The sequence below is a fragment of the Xenopus laevis genome, chromosome 6L, assembly GCF_017654675.1.
Source record: "Xenopus laevis strain J_2021 chromosome 6L, Xenopus_laevis_v10.1, whole genome shotgun sequence".
NCBI classification, from domain to species: Eukaryota; Metazoa; Chordata; class Amphibia; order Anura; family Pipidae; genus Xenopus; species Xenopus laevis.
This window is the reverse complement of record NC_054381.1, coordinates 76,365,886-76,383,977: the sequence shown is the minus strand read 5'-3', so window position 1 is coordinate 76,383,977 and position 18,092 is coordinate 76,365,886. Positions and strand designations below refer to the sequence as shown.

Sequence of the window (18,092 nt, the reverse complement as noted above, 5' to 3'; positions counted from 1 at the left end):
TGTTGACAGGCATTGCTTGTTATAGCCAAGTTTATTATCTATAAGCACTCAAAGGTCCTTCTCCATTATGGATATGCTTAACTCACTAGCATTAAGTGGGTATAAGTGGTTTGCATATTTTTACACCGAGTGCATGACCTTACAGTTATCAATATTGAATCTCATCTGCCACCCAGTTTAAGATCCAACTCCAAGGATACTACATCCAAGTAGAGAATGCACCATTAATAACCACCCTCTGTACATGATTCTTTAGCCACTTTCCTACCCATGTACAAAGTTTACTAAGACCAACAGAATTTTGTTTGGAAAACAGTTGTTTGTGTGGCACTCTACTAAACACTTTGGCAAAATCCAAATCACATCTACTGAAACCCCAACTGTCCAATATTTTACTAAACTCGTGCAAGCTCAAAAGGCTGAACGAATGGGAAAAATAGAAAGGTGGCCATGCAGTGTATGGCTACTAGTACAGTATCTGTCCACTTGGCTCAGATACTGTATAGGATTGGGCCCTTTATTGTTGTCTTAAATTACAAAATATGATTATTATACTCACACTTTACACTTACAACTTTACTATCCAAATAAAGTGTGTAACAAATGACAAGTGTTAGGTAATTTATAAAAAAAACACTAAAATTTAAATGATGTGGGGTGTAAGTATTGAATCATTGCAATAAGGCAAAAACTGTACAATTTATTGTAGTGCTCAGTTCTACAGGGACAGCAGATTGCATTTCCAAATTGTGTAGATAGGCAGTAAGAATGGGAGTGGCAATCTGCAAGCATGAAATAATGTTTCTAGGAGAAACTTGTGAATGTAGCCTTTTTCTGGTCCCAGGCTTTCAGTGGAGAGCTTGTGGTTTCTATTTATCCCCATTACACAATAAAATAATGGAAAATCTAGAAACTACAGATGTAGTTTTCGGGGGGGGGGATACATTGCCCTGTTATTACTAGCAAAAGGGCCTCAAACATAGTGTCATGGTCGGCACCCAACACCAGAACAAATGCCAAGCAGCCTGGTCTCGGCTCGTGCTTCACCTGTAGTGTGACCGCCGTTGGCATGGGAGGAGCCCTCAGCTACTTGGATGCCACCAGGACTTAAACGAGAGGTGCAAGGCTAGAGGGGCACGACTGTTAGCAAAGTCTTTGGGCAGAAGGTCTTTGTACAAGGTGTTAAACAGAATTGTAGTTGGAACTGGCAGGTTGAGGCAGGCAGAAAGTGAGCGTAAACAAATAAGCCGTGTCTGGGCAGGCAGCGTTCAAAGCGAGGTCAGACAGGCAAGGGTCAAAATCGGGAGATCAATCAGAGGGATAAAGCAGAAGAGGAAGTTGAATGGTTCAGGATACAGAGGTCAGAATCTTCAGGAACAGGCAGGGGTCCCAACAGATAATCAGGAACAAGCTCAGGATCAAAATAGCAAAAGCTAAAGGCACCAGGAACAAACCTATAACGGCAATGAGAAACTGCAGAATGGGCCTTTAAATATCTCAAATTTCGCGCTGACGTCATTATACCAGATTTAAACAGCAGAGACGCGCCGTGCACGCCCTAACAATCTGGCGCAGGAGGAAGAAGACGTGGCGGGCGCCCCCGCCGTCCCCCCACTCGACCACCAGGGTAAGCCCTCACACATAGTTTTCAACATAATATACTCAATCATTTAGATGAAATTTAATATTGAAAACTCTATTACCATATTCCATGAGGTCAACTTTCCCCCAACATAAAAAGCCATCCACCCCTCTTACCTCTGTGGTGTATTTAGAAATCTCAGAAAAACATTTTTAATATTCTGGGAAGCAGGACATATCAAAATTAATTAGTTTAAACATATTGCCATACGTGATGCTAGTAACAGTGGCCTGCTGTTTATGTCGATCTGATCATGTATGTGAATGAGAGCTAACATTCTGGTTACTCTGATGTATAGCTTTACATTAATAAATGTAAAATGTCTATATTTGATCAAACGCAATTTTATTTATGTTTGGTAGAAAATCTCCTTTAAACTGTCTAAACGGCAAGAGACATTTTCTAGAGAATATGTAACTTGTTGGTGAGTGCTAAATTGAATAGAGCTGTTAATATAGGTTTTCATTGGCACTTGGCCACCAATTTGAGCTTCTAATGTGTAAGTCCCTTTAGACATCACTAGTTCATTATGTATACCTTGATTTGTTAGTTCTTTACTATGTGGGTGGCATGGAAAACATCTTCAGGAAATTTCCCAAGTAAAGGTTTTGTTTTACTTCTGTAGCCGTTTGTTCACAGGACACCTCTGGTACATTTTGCTGCTAGCATATTGTATTAGGTAAGAAATTGGTTTAAAAAAAACGGCAATTGCTACTGATTATATCTTAAAAACTGGGGGATGAGTGGGAAGAGAAGGAGCAGATTTAAAAGTCACTCCTCCACTACTCCAGTAGGAAATGCTGCAGAAAGTAAAATCTACGTTCTGTGCCATGTCAGGCCTTTTTATCCACAGAGTCAGGGCCGGATTTCCTTGTGAGGCTAACAGCTCCCTGGTAGATCTAAGAACAGCACTCAATGGTAAAATCCAGGTCCCACTGTGTTTTATTCAGTTACATTGAGTAGGAGAAACAATAGCCTGCCAGAAAGCAGTTCCATCCTAAAGTGCTGGCTCATTATGAAAGCACATGACCAGGCAAAATGACCTGAGATGGTTGCCTAAACACCAATATTATAACTAAAAAGAACACACTTGCTGGTTCAGGAATAAAATGTTATATTGTAGAGTAAATAATTTGCAGTGTAAACAGTGCCATTTAGAAATAAAAACTACATCATAAAAATCATGACAGAATCCCTTTAAAGGGGCTGTTCACCTTCAAACAACTAGTTGATTTCAGACAGATCACCAGAAATAACAACTCTTTCCAATGACTATTTTCTATGTGTGACGGTTTTTCTAATATTGAAGTGTAAATCTCTGCATTACAGGCAGCTGTTAGACTTGATACAATTGTTGCTAATACTCCAGAGATGCTGCTGAGAAATGTATCAAGTAAATATTGCAATTGTAATCGTTTAGAGTCTGTGCCCAAATTACTGAGCTGCCAGACACAAACATCAGAGACAGGGACAATCAACTTTAAACTTAGATTTTGGAAAAAACGTAAAAAATAAATAATGGGAAGTAGTTGAAAAAAAGTCTTTATTTCTGGGAAACAATCTAAAAACAACTGAATTGAAAAAAGTGTTTGGAAGGTGAACAACCCCCATAAACTCATTTATTTTTATGACTGGACACCTGTGACAAAAAAATCTCACTTTATGAGGGAACAATTTCTGGGAGGGAAAACATTTTTTTCAATATGCTATGTCCAATTTGCAGTTCTTCAGTATGGAACCAACTGGCCCTAGCAACCTGGCAGAGGTTTGCATTGGAAATGGAAGATGAAAGATGGAAATAGAAGATGACTAGCAGTGTAACCAAATAAAAAGAGAAGGCAATTATATGACAATAGCAACTCAAAGTAACAACAAAATAATGAACTTAGACACATTACAATTCAGTACAACAGACTGACATTTCTGAATCATTTAGTAGTTGCATATTCGCCCCAACAACTATTACAAATTATTTGGGTACAAATAACTTGCGGTTCCACTGAATTCACATTTTAGCAGCAGGTATGCAAAGTTAAATTATTTATTAGTATCCTGATAACACTCATAACAAACTATAAAATCTAATATAATAATGCGCATTAACACATGCAAAACTTAATATATTACTTCGATCATACCTAAATCCAGAATCCAGTACCTGCAGCTCTCACTCTCACTGGTGAAGTAGTTGGAATTCATGCAGCGGAGAGTTCCAAAATCTTGAGTTGTACTAATCTCATTTGACATTGTGAATCTCAGAGGCACCTTTTATTCAAACGTGTCAACAGATATTCTAATACTGTCCACAGAGTTTGTTGCAAGCAACAATGGGAAAACAAACTGCAGAAAATTAGTCTAACAACTTGAGAAAGACTGCTTTCGTCAATCTCATGAACCGCTAGATGCTCTTTCAGTTGCTGGAGAAGTCTGACTTCACATTGCACATATGGGAATAGGCAGCTGCTGTGAATGAAAAACACAGTGCCGTAACCTTTCTAAATGAAGCTCAAGCTAGCATGCTCAGGAACTCATGCAAGCCCTCCCTGGTTTCCCATATGCCGTGTTCCTGATGATGCAGATTATAAAAAGGCAGGACCAGTTAGGAGGAAGCTTATTCCTTTGATTCATTTCTCTGCATCAGGCATTTATTTACGAACAGAAATTATGGCATAGATCAGACCAGCAATATCAAACTGCAATTTACAGGTATAGTAAACTTACTGTGAACACATATCCACAAATAACATTTGGTATTAAATAGACAGAGGACTATTGCGCTTAAAAGATCGTTTTTTGTAAAACTGTTTAAATAAACAAAAAGCTCACTAAAATTATGTACCATAGTATGGGAAAAAAATTTCTATATGACAGCTAAAATGTATTAGCTGAAAAGACTATTTAATCTAGACTATTGAGAGAATGCAACCTCAGTGATGGTATTATATATGGTAGAGATCAAAATACTTTTGAACAACCCCCCCCCCGCACTCACTGGCAACCCTGCCACCACTGTATTATAACTCTTAAGTAAGTAATTTTCTCAATTACAGCCTCCATGCCATTTACTAACTTACAGATTCTTCTCCACGTTGTGCCTCCTGCCCCCCCACCCCACCCTGTTGCTCCCTAAGCAACCTATTCTGTTTACCCCGAGTTCCGATCATGCATGTGAGACACAGGTGTAGTCTATATGCTAAAACTCCCATATGAGAAAATTTACATTGGTCAGACTTCCAGACATAGAAAAATTTGTATAAAAGAACACAGGTGATTTGTAACACTTCTACTAATATAGCATTCTCAAACCATTTAAACCAATATAAAAACAATGGGGCTCATTTATAAACACTGGACAATAAGTCATGGCAACCAATCAGTGATTCGATTTTTTAAGCCAGCTGCAAGAACAATGAAGGCAAACATCTGATTGGTTGCCATGGGTAACTGCCCAGGTGCAAATTTGTTTATAAATGATCCATATGTCACAGCTGTAAATGGCAGGTTCAGAAGCCTATGGATAGAAGTACAATACTGCTTATGATCAGTGGCATGCTTAGTTTAGTGTTTCAGTGTCGAAATCTGCCCCGTGTGCGGGGCAGGTTGGTGGTCTGTGGTCGGTAGCAGATTAGCCTTTTTTCAATTTATGTTTCTATGCCAATGGAGAAAACACTGTGTGCAACTGTGTACCACTGTTCTTGGACTAAATTACTTTTGCGATCTTCATATAGTATGGTACACCATAATTACTGTTTGGGATCTCCTTCCTCTTTCTCAATGGACAGTGTTGCGTTATATGAAACATATATATTGCATCATGGTAAAATAATGTGAATAAAGCCAAGGAGGTTATGCAATGTATGTTTAAGGTAATGGTGTTTTGACAGAGTTGCCTCTGATGAAATGCAACAACCTTCAATATACTATGGTTTTATCAAAAACTTATTGTGGGACTCTAAGGGCCCTACTTCAAGAAACCATGCTACCCTTACAAAGAAGCATATTTATAGAGGTGTATAAAGTACTTTAAGTTTAAAAAAGATGGTGTAAAATTAATGGCCTATTTGTAAATTAATCCCATGCATTACAATCATGGGAATAATCTGCTGTACAGTGCTTTCCATCAAGAAGTGCTATATAATTTAAAAATATACATACATTTCACTACAAAGAGCTACTGGCATATTAATAAAGAAGGTTTAAGATTATGCTTGTTGGTTTGTGACCAAGCCAGGTAGTTATTAAAATAATAAATTTTTTCACTTCTAAAAAATAGTATACATAACTTCTACTTGAACTATACTGGGGATCTACAAATGTCAAACACACCTGAGCTGAAGTGATCTATTAAGAGCTGCAGCAGTTCGGACTTCCAAGTGATTAAGTTGTCTGCCATGGCATAGCCTTTAAAATGTATGAAAGCACAACCCATTTATGTAGAAATAGTGTTGATGTTTCTTCACCAGATGACAGTAGCCTCAAAATACCCTGTTTGTAAATAGCCATAAGAGTAAAGGTTTCTATTGTGCCCTGCAAATGGAAGATTTCATTTAGCAGCTTGTCCTTACATACACACTTTGGGATATTTTGTGTAATTGCTAAAAGCACTGAGAAGCATGAAACTCTACATTATTTGCTAGTGTTGGCCAAATGCCAGCTCCACACTACCAGTATAAGGTTTTTTCATGTGTTTACATACGGACAACCAGCAGTTATTTAGTAATTCACCAACTGCTCCCACACCACAAGTTGATATTTTTTTGCTACAAAATATTGTTCAGTATCTTGTAATTAAATTTAATTTATCATGCGATAGTTAAAGGGATACTGTCGTGGAAAAAAATGTTTTTTTACAAAATTTATCAGTTAATAGTGCTACTACAGCAGAATCCTGCATTGAAATCCATTTTTCAAAACAAGAAATGGATTTTTTTATATCTAATTTTAAAATTTGCTATTGGGCTAGACATTTTGACATTTCCCAGCTGCCCTCAGGTCATGAGACTTGTGCTCTGATAAACTTCAGTCACACTTTACTGCTGCACTGCAAGTTGGAGTGATGTCATTACCCCTCCCTCCTACAAGCTGCTGTAATGTAAAAAGAGCCTTGTCTGCTGAGCCTGTCAATTGAACAATAGGCAGGTATCAAGATAAGCTCTCACTGACACCACTTCAGAAGGACTGAAATCCTGCATCCAAAAACATATAAATAATAATATAGTCCTGTGATCACTGCCCCCACTTAAGGGTAGGGACACACTGGGCGATTTGGGGAGATTTAGTCGCCAGGCGACTAATCGCCGCGACTTTTCTCCCCAAATGCCTCCCCTCGCTCTGCGCCTGGCTAAAATGAAAAATCGCCTGCGCTAATCACACGCGGCGAATCGTTTTCCAAAATCGCCCGAAGTTGCCTCACGAGGAAACTTCGGGCGACTTCGGAAAACGAATCGCCGCGTGTGATTAGCGCAGGCGATTTTTCATTTTAGCCAGGCGCAGAGCGAGGGGAGGCATTCGGGGAAGATTGGTCGTGGAAAGTCGCGGCGATTAGTCGCCAGGCGACTAAATCTCCCCAAATCGCCCAGTGTGTCCCTACCCTCAGTTTCAAAAATAAATAAATATATATATACACACACAATTAATTTTGGGCACTGGAAAAATATTTTATATAGATAGTTTATTTATATTTGTTTACACAAAAATCAAACACAGGAGTACACTCCCAGGACTGATGACAGGGAATAGACAAAAAGGATAAAATAAGGAGGACATACTTGAAAACCAGGAAAACTTAAGAGGAAGTCTAGGAAGGGTTAAAATAGCTCATGAGAAAGGAGGTCTGTGTGAGGTGGATAGCAGAGGGAACTCACAGCTCCTTTACCTCATCTAGTAACCAGTAAAACAAACTAGGAAGGCAGCAAGGAGAGAAAGCTCCCCCCTCAAGAGATCAAACTTACAGAATGGCAGGAGCTTTGATAGTGTCTGTGGGAGGAGGGGCTGCTAGTGCAGCTGTAGAGCAGGCAGAACGTAGGAAAGTGAAAGTAATTGCATCCCTGCAAACCATGTGACCGCTCTCCTCCAAATTTCACACGCATGGGCAGAGAGGGGAGGGGGAGGGGGAGTGTACAGCTAGATTCTCATGTCATAGTGCGACTTGGCTTTTCATTACAGAGTGGCTGCCTCCAAGCACACAGGTAATACTGTGCCTGCTGTTAGAGCAGCACAGGATGAATGTGTAATGAGCAGAAATGGAAGCCCCCATGACAAAATACAAACTAAAATAACTTATGCATGGATTTGTGGATTAACATTTTATTTGCCAGACAGTGTTTATGGATGTGTTTTTTATAAAAATACAAAAATAAAAAAATTAAAATGACTACAGATTCCCTTTAATATGATGCCAGAAAACTACTGTAACACAAACACACATTTTCTAATCAGAGGATATTTAAAAACACTGAAAATATATGATAAACTCTGATAAACACAGCTGATGTTATCCTGCCAGAATTTGCTGAATGTATAAGATGATCATGGTACATTTTATTATTTTACAGGAAAAGCTGACTTTGCAGTGACAGTACTTCTCAGCCTATTTAAGGTTAATGCTTCTTTTGTTCACCATGGTCTTTGGGAATATTGTGACTACTGAAATAGTCATTATTTAGGAATGACAATTAAACCACGGAGGTTTCCAAGTTACTGCCAACAAAACCACAACAAATGTATCTTCAAACTATTCTTATGACTGAAACTCCCAAATTCAAATCAAATTTGGACTATTCCCTAGTCGAAGTACACAAAAATAGCTATAAATTCAAATTTTTTAACTTCGAATTTTCAATTCGATCCTTGATAAATCTGCCCCTTAAGGTATGAAGATCCAAATTACAGAAAGATCTGTTATCTGGTCAACCCCAGGTCCCAAGCATTCTTGATAACAGGTTCCATACCTGTACTAAGTTTTCTGTGGCAAATAAGCCAAAGGGATATGGCATACTGTATGTTAATCATCTCCCAGTGTGGTTAGAAAAAATCATGTCTAAAGTCACTTTCTTACTGAGAGGAGGTGCTACCCACTTCCTAGATTAGCAATTTATATATACTGTATTTTTTGCAACTGAGGTGTCATAACTCTTTAGGCATAAACAGGGTGTAGTTATCTAACTCACAAGACCCAAACATGGAGAAGCTTCAGTTTTCCTGTTTAGCTCAAGAAATACAGAAAACATAGATTTTTCATAATTAAAATAATAGGTAAGAAGAAGGTTTAGGATAATTCCTATTCACGAAACTTATACTGAACAAAGGGGTATACTGCCCCCTTAATGGTTTTCAGACACCAGGTAGTAATGGTAAGTGGCTAAAAATATACTTGCAAAAGTAAACACAATATAAAATCAAGGAGTTTACAAGCTACCATAACAAACTGCTAAATATTATAAATGAACTGTATATGAGGCTACAGGTTTATAAAGGGGGTTTCCTAGTTAAACACATCAGTACAGTTACAGTATGTGTCATTTTAAGCAAATAAATATTTGCACAGGCTAACCTTTTACTAACTTACATCCAGTGGGACAGAATAGGAGTGCTAATGGATTTTATACACGACACATTCATTTTACACATTGATGTTTCCATGCACTAGCCCTTTCCTGCCAACATACTGTATACTAATTAAAAAATGTCAGAAGGTTCATAAAAACACCAGAGAACTTTCTAATTAGACTGCAAACCTAACCAATAATAAAGTTCTACAAACCTTTGCTAGACAGGCACAGGGTAACCTCTAAAGTTTAAAGAAATAAAACAATATTAATAAAAATCTGTCCATCTTATTTACAGGCAATTTATGCTACTCAGAAAAACGTCTCGGCTTACTTTGTAATGCAGATTCCACTTACCATATTCCAGAGAACATTCTTAAAGAAAATTTGAGCCAACATGAAGATTTATAGTGCGTGAAAGAGTGCTTTGTAACATTCACATATTCTGTGATCACATGCCGCTCCTGGTAACGAATTTCTGTTTTTCACCCCAGATATTCGGCTCTTCTAGTGCAGAGAGCGCAATTGCACTAGGTTTCATTATTTATACATACCCAGTCCCACATCCACTCTGCCAGTGTGTCTAGTATAATATAGGGTTCATTTAGATAGCAACTCAATTAGAAGAAATGGGGGGGACATGTCATGAAAATAATTAAGATACGTCTTTTAACGTCTTTTAACTATTATTGAACTATGGACTGTGCCTTGCTCCTGTATGTACGTTACCCGCAGCCAGACGTAGTCGAAAGGGTTAAATGGTAGTAGTGTGCACGTGTGCCAATAACAGGAAGGCAGAGGCAAAAGTGTCACTACGTTAATTTCCCTTTTGTGCCCCCTTACATGTTCCTTTAATAAATTTAAGGAATAGTTAAAAAATGCTAATAATGTTAAAAATATATTATTATATTTTGTAAAACCCGAACACAAAACATTTGGTTGGGTATTGTCCATAAATGCTCTAGCATTTATATAGCACATTATGTTGCTTTTTGGAAACCAGGAAACTTTGCTACTACAACTGCACTCCAGCATTAAAGTTTGAATGCATCATTTTACACATCTGTTCCAAGATTATCATGTATTATCATTGTGCATCACAATTTACCTGGTGGTGAATATTATGGAAACCAAGCTCTTTTAGGGAGGGGTTAATAAGCCTATAAAGGAACTAAAACTAGGTGATAACTGCTAAAGTTCGATTTTCATGCCAAATCTAGTTCTGACCAATTTTTGCCTATATATTGGTCTGGGAGGCCCGTCAGAGGGCGCCATGTACTGGCAGATAAACTGTCAAATTGGTCTAAAGGACTCGAACGGGCAGCTTAAATCTGCTCATGTATGCAAGTTTCTAGGTTTAGGTGTATGCTTTGGGGAAAAACTTGTTGCAAAGCAATGTACTTTCCCCCATAGGCAACTAAACCAGACAGACTCTGATCTGGAATGCATAGCATCATATTTGATTCAGTTTGATACAGTTTTCAAGTTTTGGGAAGGACAACAAAACATAAATTAAGTGTTTTCACTTTAAAAAAAGACAAGATCCTAAAAAGAATATGGTTAGAAAGACTGTATTTTTTCATGCTGACTTACTATAACAGCCCAAAGGATCAGCTAACCTGTAAAAGTAATACTCTATGCAAATTGCCCACCACAGTTGCCCAGGAACAGTTTACGTTAGGTCATCTATTAAAGGGCAATATACCCCCTCTTCAGCATGAGTTCAATGCATAGAGTTTGGGCTGAACATACTTTTTGGATTTGTAAATTTTTTGTAAACTGAAATAGGCAAGAAGCATGTTCAGCATAAATCGTATTTGTTTAACTCATGATGTAAAAGGGGAGTAGCCGTTAAACGATCATATCTACAAAATGGCACATCAAATTTCCATACCAGTTCTAGTCAGAAGTAAAATCATTGCCCTACCTTTGTGGTTAAATATGCCTTCCATTTCCATGCTACTCCTAGAATGCGCAATACACAGTGAACTACTGGGCACCAAACCCTCTGCTGCAGGTGACCGGTCAGTAGTCCGAACTAAACACCAGTCAGGTCGATCATGATGCCTCTCTAGAACCTCGACAGTTTGCCCTCGTTTAATTGTCAGCTCATTGCTATTACAGGCAGTAAAGTCATGGATGACTACTGTCAGCTCACATCCACCAGAAAGCTGCAAAAAAAGTAAAGAAAAACAACGTTTTATAAGTAAAAAGACAGATAAAACTTTATAGTATCTCTTAACCTATCAATTTATGAAATGTCAAAAAAAACAATTTCTGAGAATTTTTTTTTTTGGAAATTAGAGGTACAGTGAAGTAATGTTAAGATGCTGTGGTTTAATGCACATTTGTCATGTGGTTGAAATAAGATTATTTGGGGATGAGCTATTTTACTACCATGATACTGTAAATCACTCAAAGTGCCCTCCCTTGAGAAATGATTATAAACCTTGCACAATGCATAGTTTTGTCTCTTAGGAGAGAAATTTGACTTTGTTACACACACGACAGCTCTAAATACCAAGTTTACCTTCTTGCTAAAGTAATTTTACCACATAAACCCTAAATTTCTAAAGGTTAATTACATTTCTGTTTGTACAGACCCGTACTAAGCAAAGAAAAAGAAGAACGTATAAAGTAACAGCTCTCCCTGGTTTCTGGCAAACACTTATTTATCCATTTCCTTAGACAGAGGAGAAAACAATTGGAAACAGCTGTGGATTGGACAAAGTTTGAGAACCACTCTCAAAATCTATTAAAGATGCAGTATGTTTCCCAAAGTAAGCATAATGTTCTTCCTGCTTACACCTCCATATGTGCTTTTCATGGCTGGAATCCAAGGTTTATGCCCCAGCTGTTTCAGGACTAATTAGTGTGCAGTAAAGTAATACTAATGACAACATACCACTAATAAGTTTTTAAAAAAAGAATTTTTTTAAGAATCAAATTGTCACCGATTTTTTTTAAATGCTGGCAAAGTTGGGTTTACCTGCAATGTCTTTTCTCATAAAAAGACTGTAGTGTCTATGGCATTTACACCTAATGCACAGGATAAAAGCCAGAACAGTTTGGGTCACCGAATAAATACTCTTCTTAGATATGTAATACCAGTGCCAACACAGTCATTAATACACTGCACAGTTCTGCACATGGTTATGCTCAAGACTGCCACATAGTGTGGAACCCAAAAACACATGACCCAGTAAATAGCATAACAGCAAAAGTTCCATGGTTGCAATAAAGGGATTACATTATTACACATTGCAATGACTGCATTATTACATACTGTGATTATTATATTTGTATTTAATTAGAAACAACATTAAGACTGAGGGCATACGCGGAAAAGGCTCAACAATTAGAAACAACATTAAGACTGAGGGCATACACGGAAAAGGCTCAGTTTCCCTTCACCTGCACTGATCGATCGGCACAGCATCAGGCTGTATGCAGAGACACTGGAGTGGATATCAGCATGAAAATTTAGTTTTGCTTTTCCAAGAAACAGCAGGAGGAGACAAGCTGAGCCTGTGCTTTGTGTGCCCTCAGCCTAAGCTGGCCATAGATGTTGAGATTTTTAAAAGATCAGATCCTGATCGTGAGACCACGATCTTCTCGGAACGATCGTACGAATTTACCATCAACTAAAAAGACAAAGACAAAGGACAAAAGACAAAGCTTCTGTCCTGGAAAAATACACTACAGTATGGAGTGTTCTGGTCCTACAATATGTAAAGGGAAGAATAGTGTAGGTGTAGTTTTATTCAATAGAAGTCGAATTAGGGAGGACAACAGCCAACAGGCTGAACCAATAAGCTATGGTGATAGGAGGTCCTTTCTCATCCAAATAGGGATGCTTTTGGGGGGGGGCAGAGATGCCTCTTATAGGTCTCCCATAGATAGGTGGAATCTCCATTTTAGCATAAAATGAAAGAGGGAATCCATGAGTGAGAAGGCAAGTAAGAAGACTGAGAATGAACTGCCCTACAATGGGGTTTTCATTTCCTAGCAATAAGGAACAGCTATTATTAAGTCTAGTCCTGTCATAGCTTACTCGAGAAGTGCAAAAGATATTAGCAAAGTATTTAACAGGGCAGTCGTTGGCTCTGACAAGGACAGTAATTTAGTACAGAGATGGGTGCCTGACAGAGCAAGAACGTGAGTGTTTAATTGGAGCATGTGTAGGATGGATTGGTTTTGAAAGCTGTGACACCCAGAGAAGTATTGGGCAGGTGGGTTACAGTGTGAGAGAGAAATACGTGTCATTAAGTCTCCAGTTAAAGAGATCATTTAGAGATAATATTTAATGTGAGAAACTTGCGTTGAAGAATTGTACTGGCAATTACTCAGTTGTTCAGCAACATCATTTGTTGACGGGTGACACCGACTATTACAGGAAGTTGTAAAGAGGGCCTTCTTCAAAAGAGCTTACAGGATACAATTTTTGTATTCTTTGAAATGAATACATGTGTAGTAAATGGGTAGTACATTTAGCCAGATGTGGCTGTGCAGATACAATCTGTTGGCATTGATGTAGAAAAGTCTGTGTATGCAGGTCTCAACCGAATCATTGTACATCCTTAAATTGTTAGTGCACATGGTCAGTTTAACCATGTCCTTAAGTTCAAAACTACAATGTAACATTCTGAGTGCAGTTTCTTGTTTTTGTGTGCTGTGACCATGACCATATATAAACTTTTATGTTCAGTGTTCTGACTCTCGGTGAGTTCAGAATCCACACAGCTTGTGACAAATAAACGTATCTTTTACCTCACTTGGTAACTGAATTGAATTCCCCTGACAGTTCCCAAACATCAACATTGCATTATTTTTTCATATGTAACAACAGTGGACAAAAAAAATTAAGGGCCAGCAGTGCTGGCATAGTGGTAATATCAAAATGATATAGAAGCAATCGTACAAGAGGTAAAAGCATCTTGCTGTCAAAATGCTTGAAATCAATAAGAGAAAAGCAGGACAGTAGCACATTCAGATATTTGCTGTGCTGGAATTGCTTTAAACCCTATCATTGTTTTAAAGATAAAAAGGGGCAGGTCATGAAAGTGGAAATTAAAAACAGAAGCTAGAACCTTTAGATAAGAGTTTATGAGCACTACAAAGTACCCTCACTTTTGAGTGGGTGGAGGGTTTGTGGACTATCGCCCATTTGTCTGTCACAAAAAACACTGCTACTGTATGTACCAGTACACAATACAGAGAACAGCATATGACTCTCCATAAATTAGAGATATTTCAGAAATAAAATTGGACATATGGGTAAAATCATTCTACATCACTGAAGTAAGTCAGTTGAAACCAAAATTATACACAACAAATTGTGTATTGCAAACTGTCAGATTTTTGACTTTTGTTAAAATCAGACATGCTATCTTTGTTGAAGGCAGACTAGATCTAGCAATTAATGTGAATGTTTGTCACAAAGTAATACAAAACATAGCCAACTTTTTTTGGAACCAGAAAACAGGCAGATGTGTATGTCATGAAAGTTATTTAGATCTCTGAGCCAAACAAACTCTCCTGACCAGTCTGTGAACAGCTGCATCCTGCAGTGACTAGCTGTAAGAAAATGTAATGCTTTATATCTCTGAGGTCAGAAGACAACCCAGCATGGTTTCAGGGGAATGAAATATTGAAGAAACTCATAATCCCAAAACACCTATGAACAAAACACAAAACAGAAACTCCCATCGCAACCTAAACATTCTGTTTTTTCAAATAAGAAAAACAGTTGAGTTCATGCTACTCAGAAATGTAATTTGGGGCAGATTTATCAAGGATCGAAATTAAAATTTGTATTAGAAATTCAAAACTGTCAAATTCGACAAGGGAGTTATTTGAATCACATTAGATTTTAGTATTTAAAAAAAAAAATAGAATCTGATTTTCCAGATTTATAATACCTGACCCTTTAAGAACTCAAATGTGACTATTCGCCACCGAAAACATACCGAATTGCTGTTTAAGTCAATGGTAGAGGTCCAGGCATCAATTTAGAGTTGTTTGCAGCCTTCCTGACATTCAAGTTTTTTTAATTCGATTCAAATTCAATCTGAATTTGATTCGAGTTTTCGGGTCAATTCTACTTATCAGAATTTGAAAAATGTGATTTTATTAATAAATTTAGATTGGTCAAATTTCGAGTTCATGGGAGTTTATGGGAGTTTTAAAAAACTCACATCAATTCGAAATTCTACCCTTGATAAATGTGCCTCAAAGTGTTAAATAATCTCTGTATGCAGACTGGCATGCGACATGCAGAATATATTAGTAAGTAAAGGTTACTAATAATAATAATAATAATCCCTGCTTGCCACATTTAAAACAATATACTAATAACTAAATAGGTAAGTGTGGGGGAATCATACTCTATTTGCTTCACCAAAGTGGGGTAGGGTTCTGCTGTGGGTTAATGACCCAGATTGGCAGTGGCGTAACTCAAGAGGGGCAAAAACAATACTATTGTTCTTTTATTATATTTAATTTTTTTGGTAGCCTTAAGCAATGGTGTACCAAATAGCAGAAAGACCCTTATCTAGACAGATTCTATACAAAACTATGCAAATCAGAACAAGCATTATCACACAGTACCCAACTACTTTTAAAACATTTCTATACATTTTACCTATATTGAAACAGCATGCAAATTTTATGTGTATTTGGCACAGATGCAGAATTATGCCTGCTTCTAGAAATCTGCTGACTTCAGCTCCCCATTAGAAGTATAGGTACTGTTGCCTTTGTGTTCTCACAATGTGCTCAAATGCAAGTGTATACACCCTTACTGTCTGTTTAGAAGGGAATACATTTAATACATGGAAAAGTATTCTCTAAAGAACGTTACTGTACTAATCAAAAACACCCTGCAGAAATTATCTGTATGTATGTATGTAATGCAAATATCAATACTCCTCTTAGAGTGAAATAAAACCCCAGCTATTTAGCATACATTCCAAGTGCCAGTGATCAAGCCTGCTCAATGTGGCACCAGATTATGAGGATACATTCAGGGGCACCTCAGGGGCTGCCACCTGAAGCAGCAGCCAGGATGCTGCCCCCCCCTCCCTTTAAACTTCTAGCGTCAGAGCGGGCCGAGGGGGGTCCACATCACTAGTGCAGTGAGCGATATTGCTCTCTCTGCACTAACATTACCAGAGGCGGCTTTTTACAGTCCTTGGTAACTGGCCGCTAGGTACCACCTGAGGCAAGGTAGTGCATAATGGCAGAAATAATGGCAGAAATAAGTAAACTGTAGGGGTTAAAAAACTATAAAAATATTAATTTCTTATTTTACCTTATCACTGTCTAATGTGTTCTGTGAGGTTCTTGAAGCAATAGATATTGTATCAGGTTGACTGCTGGCATCTCCTTGACTGTCCAGGTCTTCTCCGTCTCTGCAAATCAAATGTGCACATATATTTTTAGGGATAACATAAAAATAGCAATGCAAGTGAACAGGTCCTAGCTTTTTAAAAGGATTAAGAATAAATAGGATAAACCTTATACTATTCTAAATTACAATTACCTGAATAAACCTTCTTGGTAAGAAATCTATATTTTGTAAGAATATTTTGCATATGTTCCATCCCACCAGATCACATTCCTTCAGGCATGAAACACACACTAAGGGAGCAACACCCCTAAGCAGCAAGTATCTATTTCTCACTGAAAACATAGCAAGAATGCTTCAGCAGTAAGTCAGCTTGGATTTTTTACTAGGTTGGCTTATGGCCCAGGTGTGTTGTTGATGCACTGTTGTAAAGTACATAATATCTGGCACAGGTGTGTCTGACCTAAACATAATTATTATTTATACAATAGACTCAAGTTCTTGAGTCAATATACCAACCATAAAAACAACAGATTAATGCAGTATACTTTTTGTCCAATTGCTGCATCAATCAACAGGGCCATGTCACACAAGTCGTTTCAGACAAATGTTGAATGAAATAATATGAAAAATATAATTCTGCTAAACCTTTGCGAAACAGAGTATAAGCAGTGATAAAGGGGGACAAATACACACATCCACTTGAGACATTTTTACTAGCAGTAAATACAACTAAACACAAAACTTTGGTGACTAATATTAGTAGAAATTTATCATGACTGAAAAATATAATTTTACATACACAAAACAACTTCTCACCTTCTGGCAGCTTTCTGTTTAGCGGCAGCGGCTGTTTTAGGTATATGAATTGGCTCTTTTAATGCTCCTCTCAAGTGAATAGTTCGGTCTTGAATCACTTCTCTTATATGCTTGATCCAGTCTTGTTTGTTCTCAATACTTGAGCCCTAAAATATGATCAATGGTTGCTCTTTAATTATTTGAGGTTTTTTTTTTTCCTTTTTTTTTTTTTTAGATATTTTGCTTTTTATTCAGCAGCATTCCAGTTTGCAATTTGCTAGGGTCCAAATTATCCTAGCCATCATCTCAATAAGAGATTAGAATTAGTAGCAAAATATAAATTTCCAGCCTTATAGAGCATCTGTTTTTGAATTTGGTCAGTGACTCCCATTTGACTGGAAACAGTCAGAAGAAGGTGGCAAATAATTTAAAAAATATAAAAAAGAAAAATCCAGTGTATCAATAATTTTGACTACACTGTACAACTCTTACGGATCTGTGTTATATAGGTATATTGTATTTTCAACTAATCTCAGCAGTTCTGATTGGCCAATGCACAGAAATTACAGTGCCATAGAACAATCTGGAATGAAATACAAGCTACATTTTCTAGTTGTCTGCAAAATGCCATCGAATTTCTTTTAACATATGTGAGCAGAAGCTGGTGGTTCCAAGCAAGCACTACAGAATGTGAATGCAAACAAAACTTTGTGATTTTACAACATGAGTAAAGGCTCAAGAGAACAGATTAAAAAAG

At 37.6% G+C, this 18,092-nt stretch overlaps 1 protein-coding gene across 6 annotated transcripts in view; it reads right to left on the bottom strand.

Annotated features, from left to right (window-relative positions):
* Positions 1–18,092, bottom strand: part of trio.L (trio Rho guanine nucleotide exchange factor L homeolog) — a 298,296-nt gene that overhangs the window by 93,056 nt on the left and 187,148 nt on the right. For 4 of the 6 annotated variants that reach the window (XM_041566192.1, XM_041566193.1, XM_041566197.1 and 1 more), the window contains exons 32-35: positions 17,357–17,502; positions 16,502–16,601; positions 11,117–11,360; positions 9,405–9,431 (exon numbers count right to left, since the gene is read on the bottom strand). In XM_041566192.1, the coding sequence (XP_041422126.1) occupies positions 9,405–9,431; positions 11,117–11,360; positions 16,502–16,601; positions 17,357–17,502 (517 nt within the window). The remainder of the gene's footprint in view (positions 1–9,404; positions 9,432–11,116; positions 11,361–16,501; positions 16,602–17,356; positions 17,503–18,092) is intronic. The other 2 variants (XM_041566194.1, XM_041566196.1) reach the window with 1 other exon arrangement.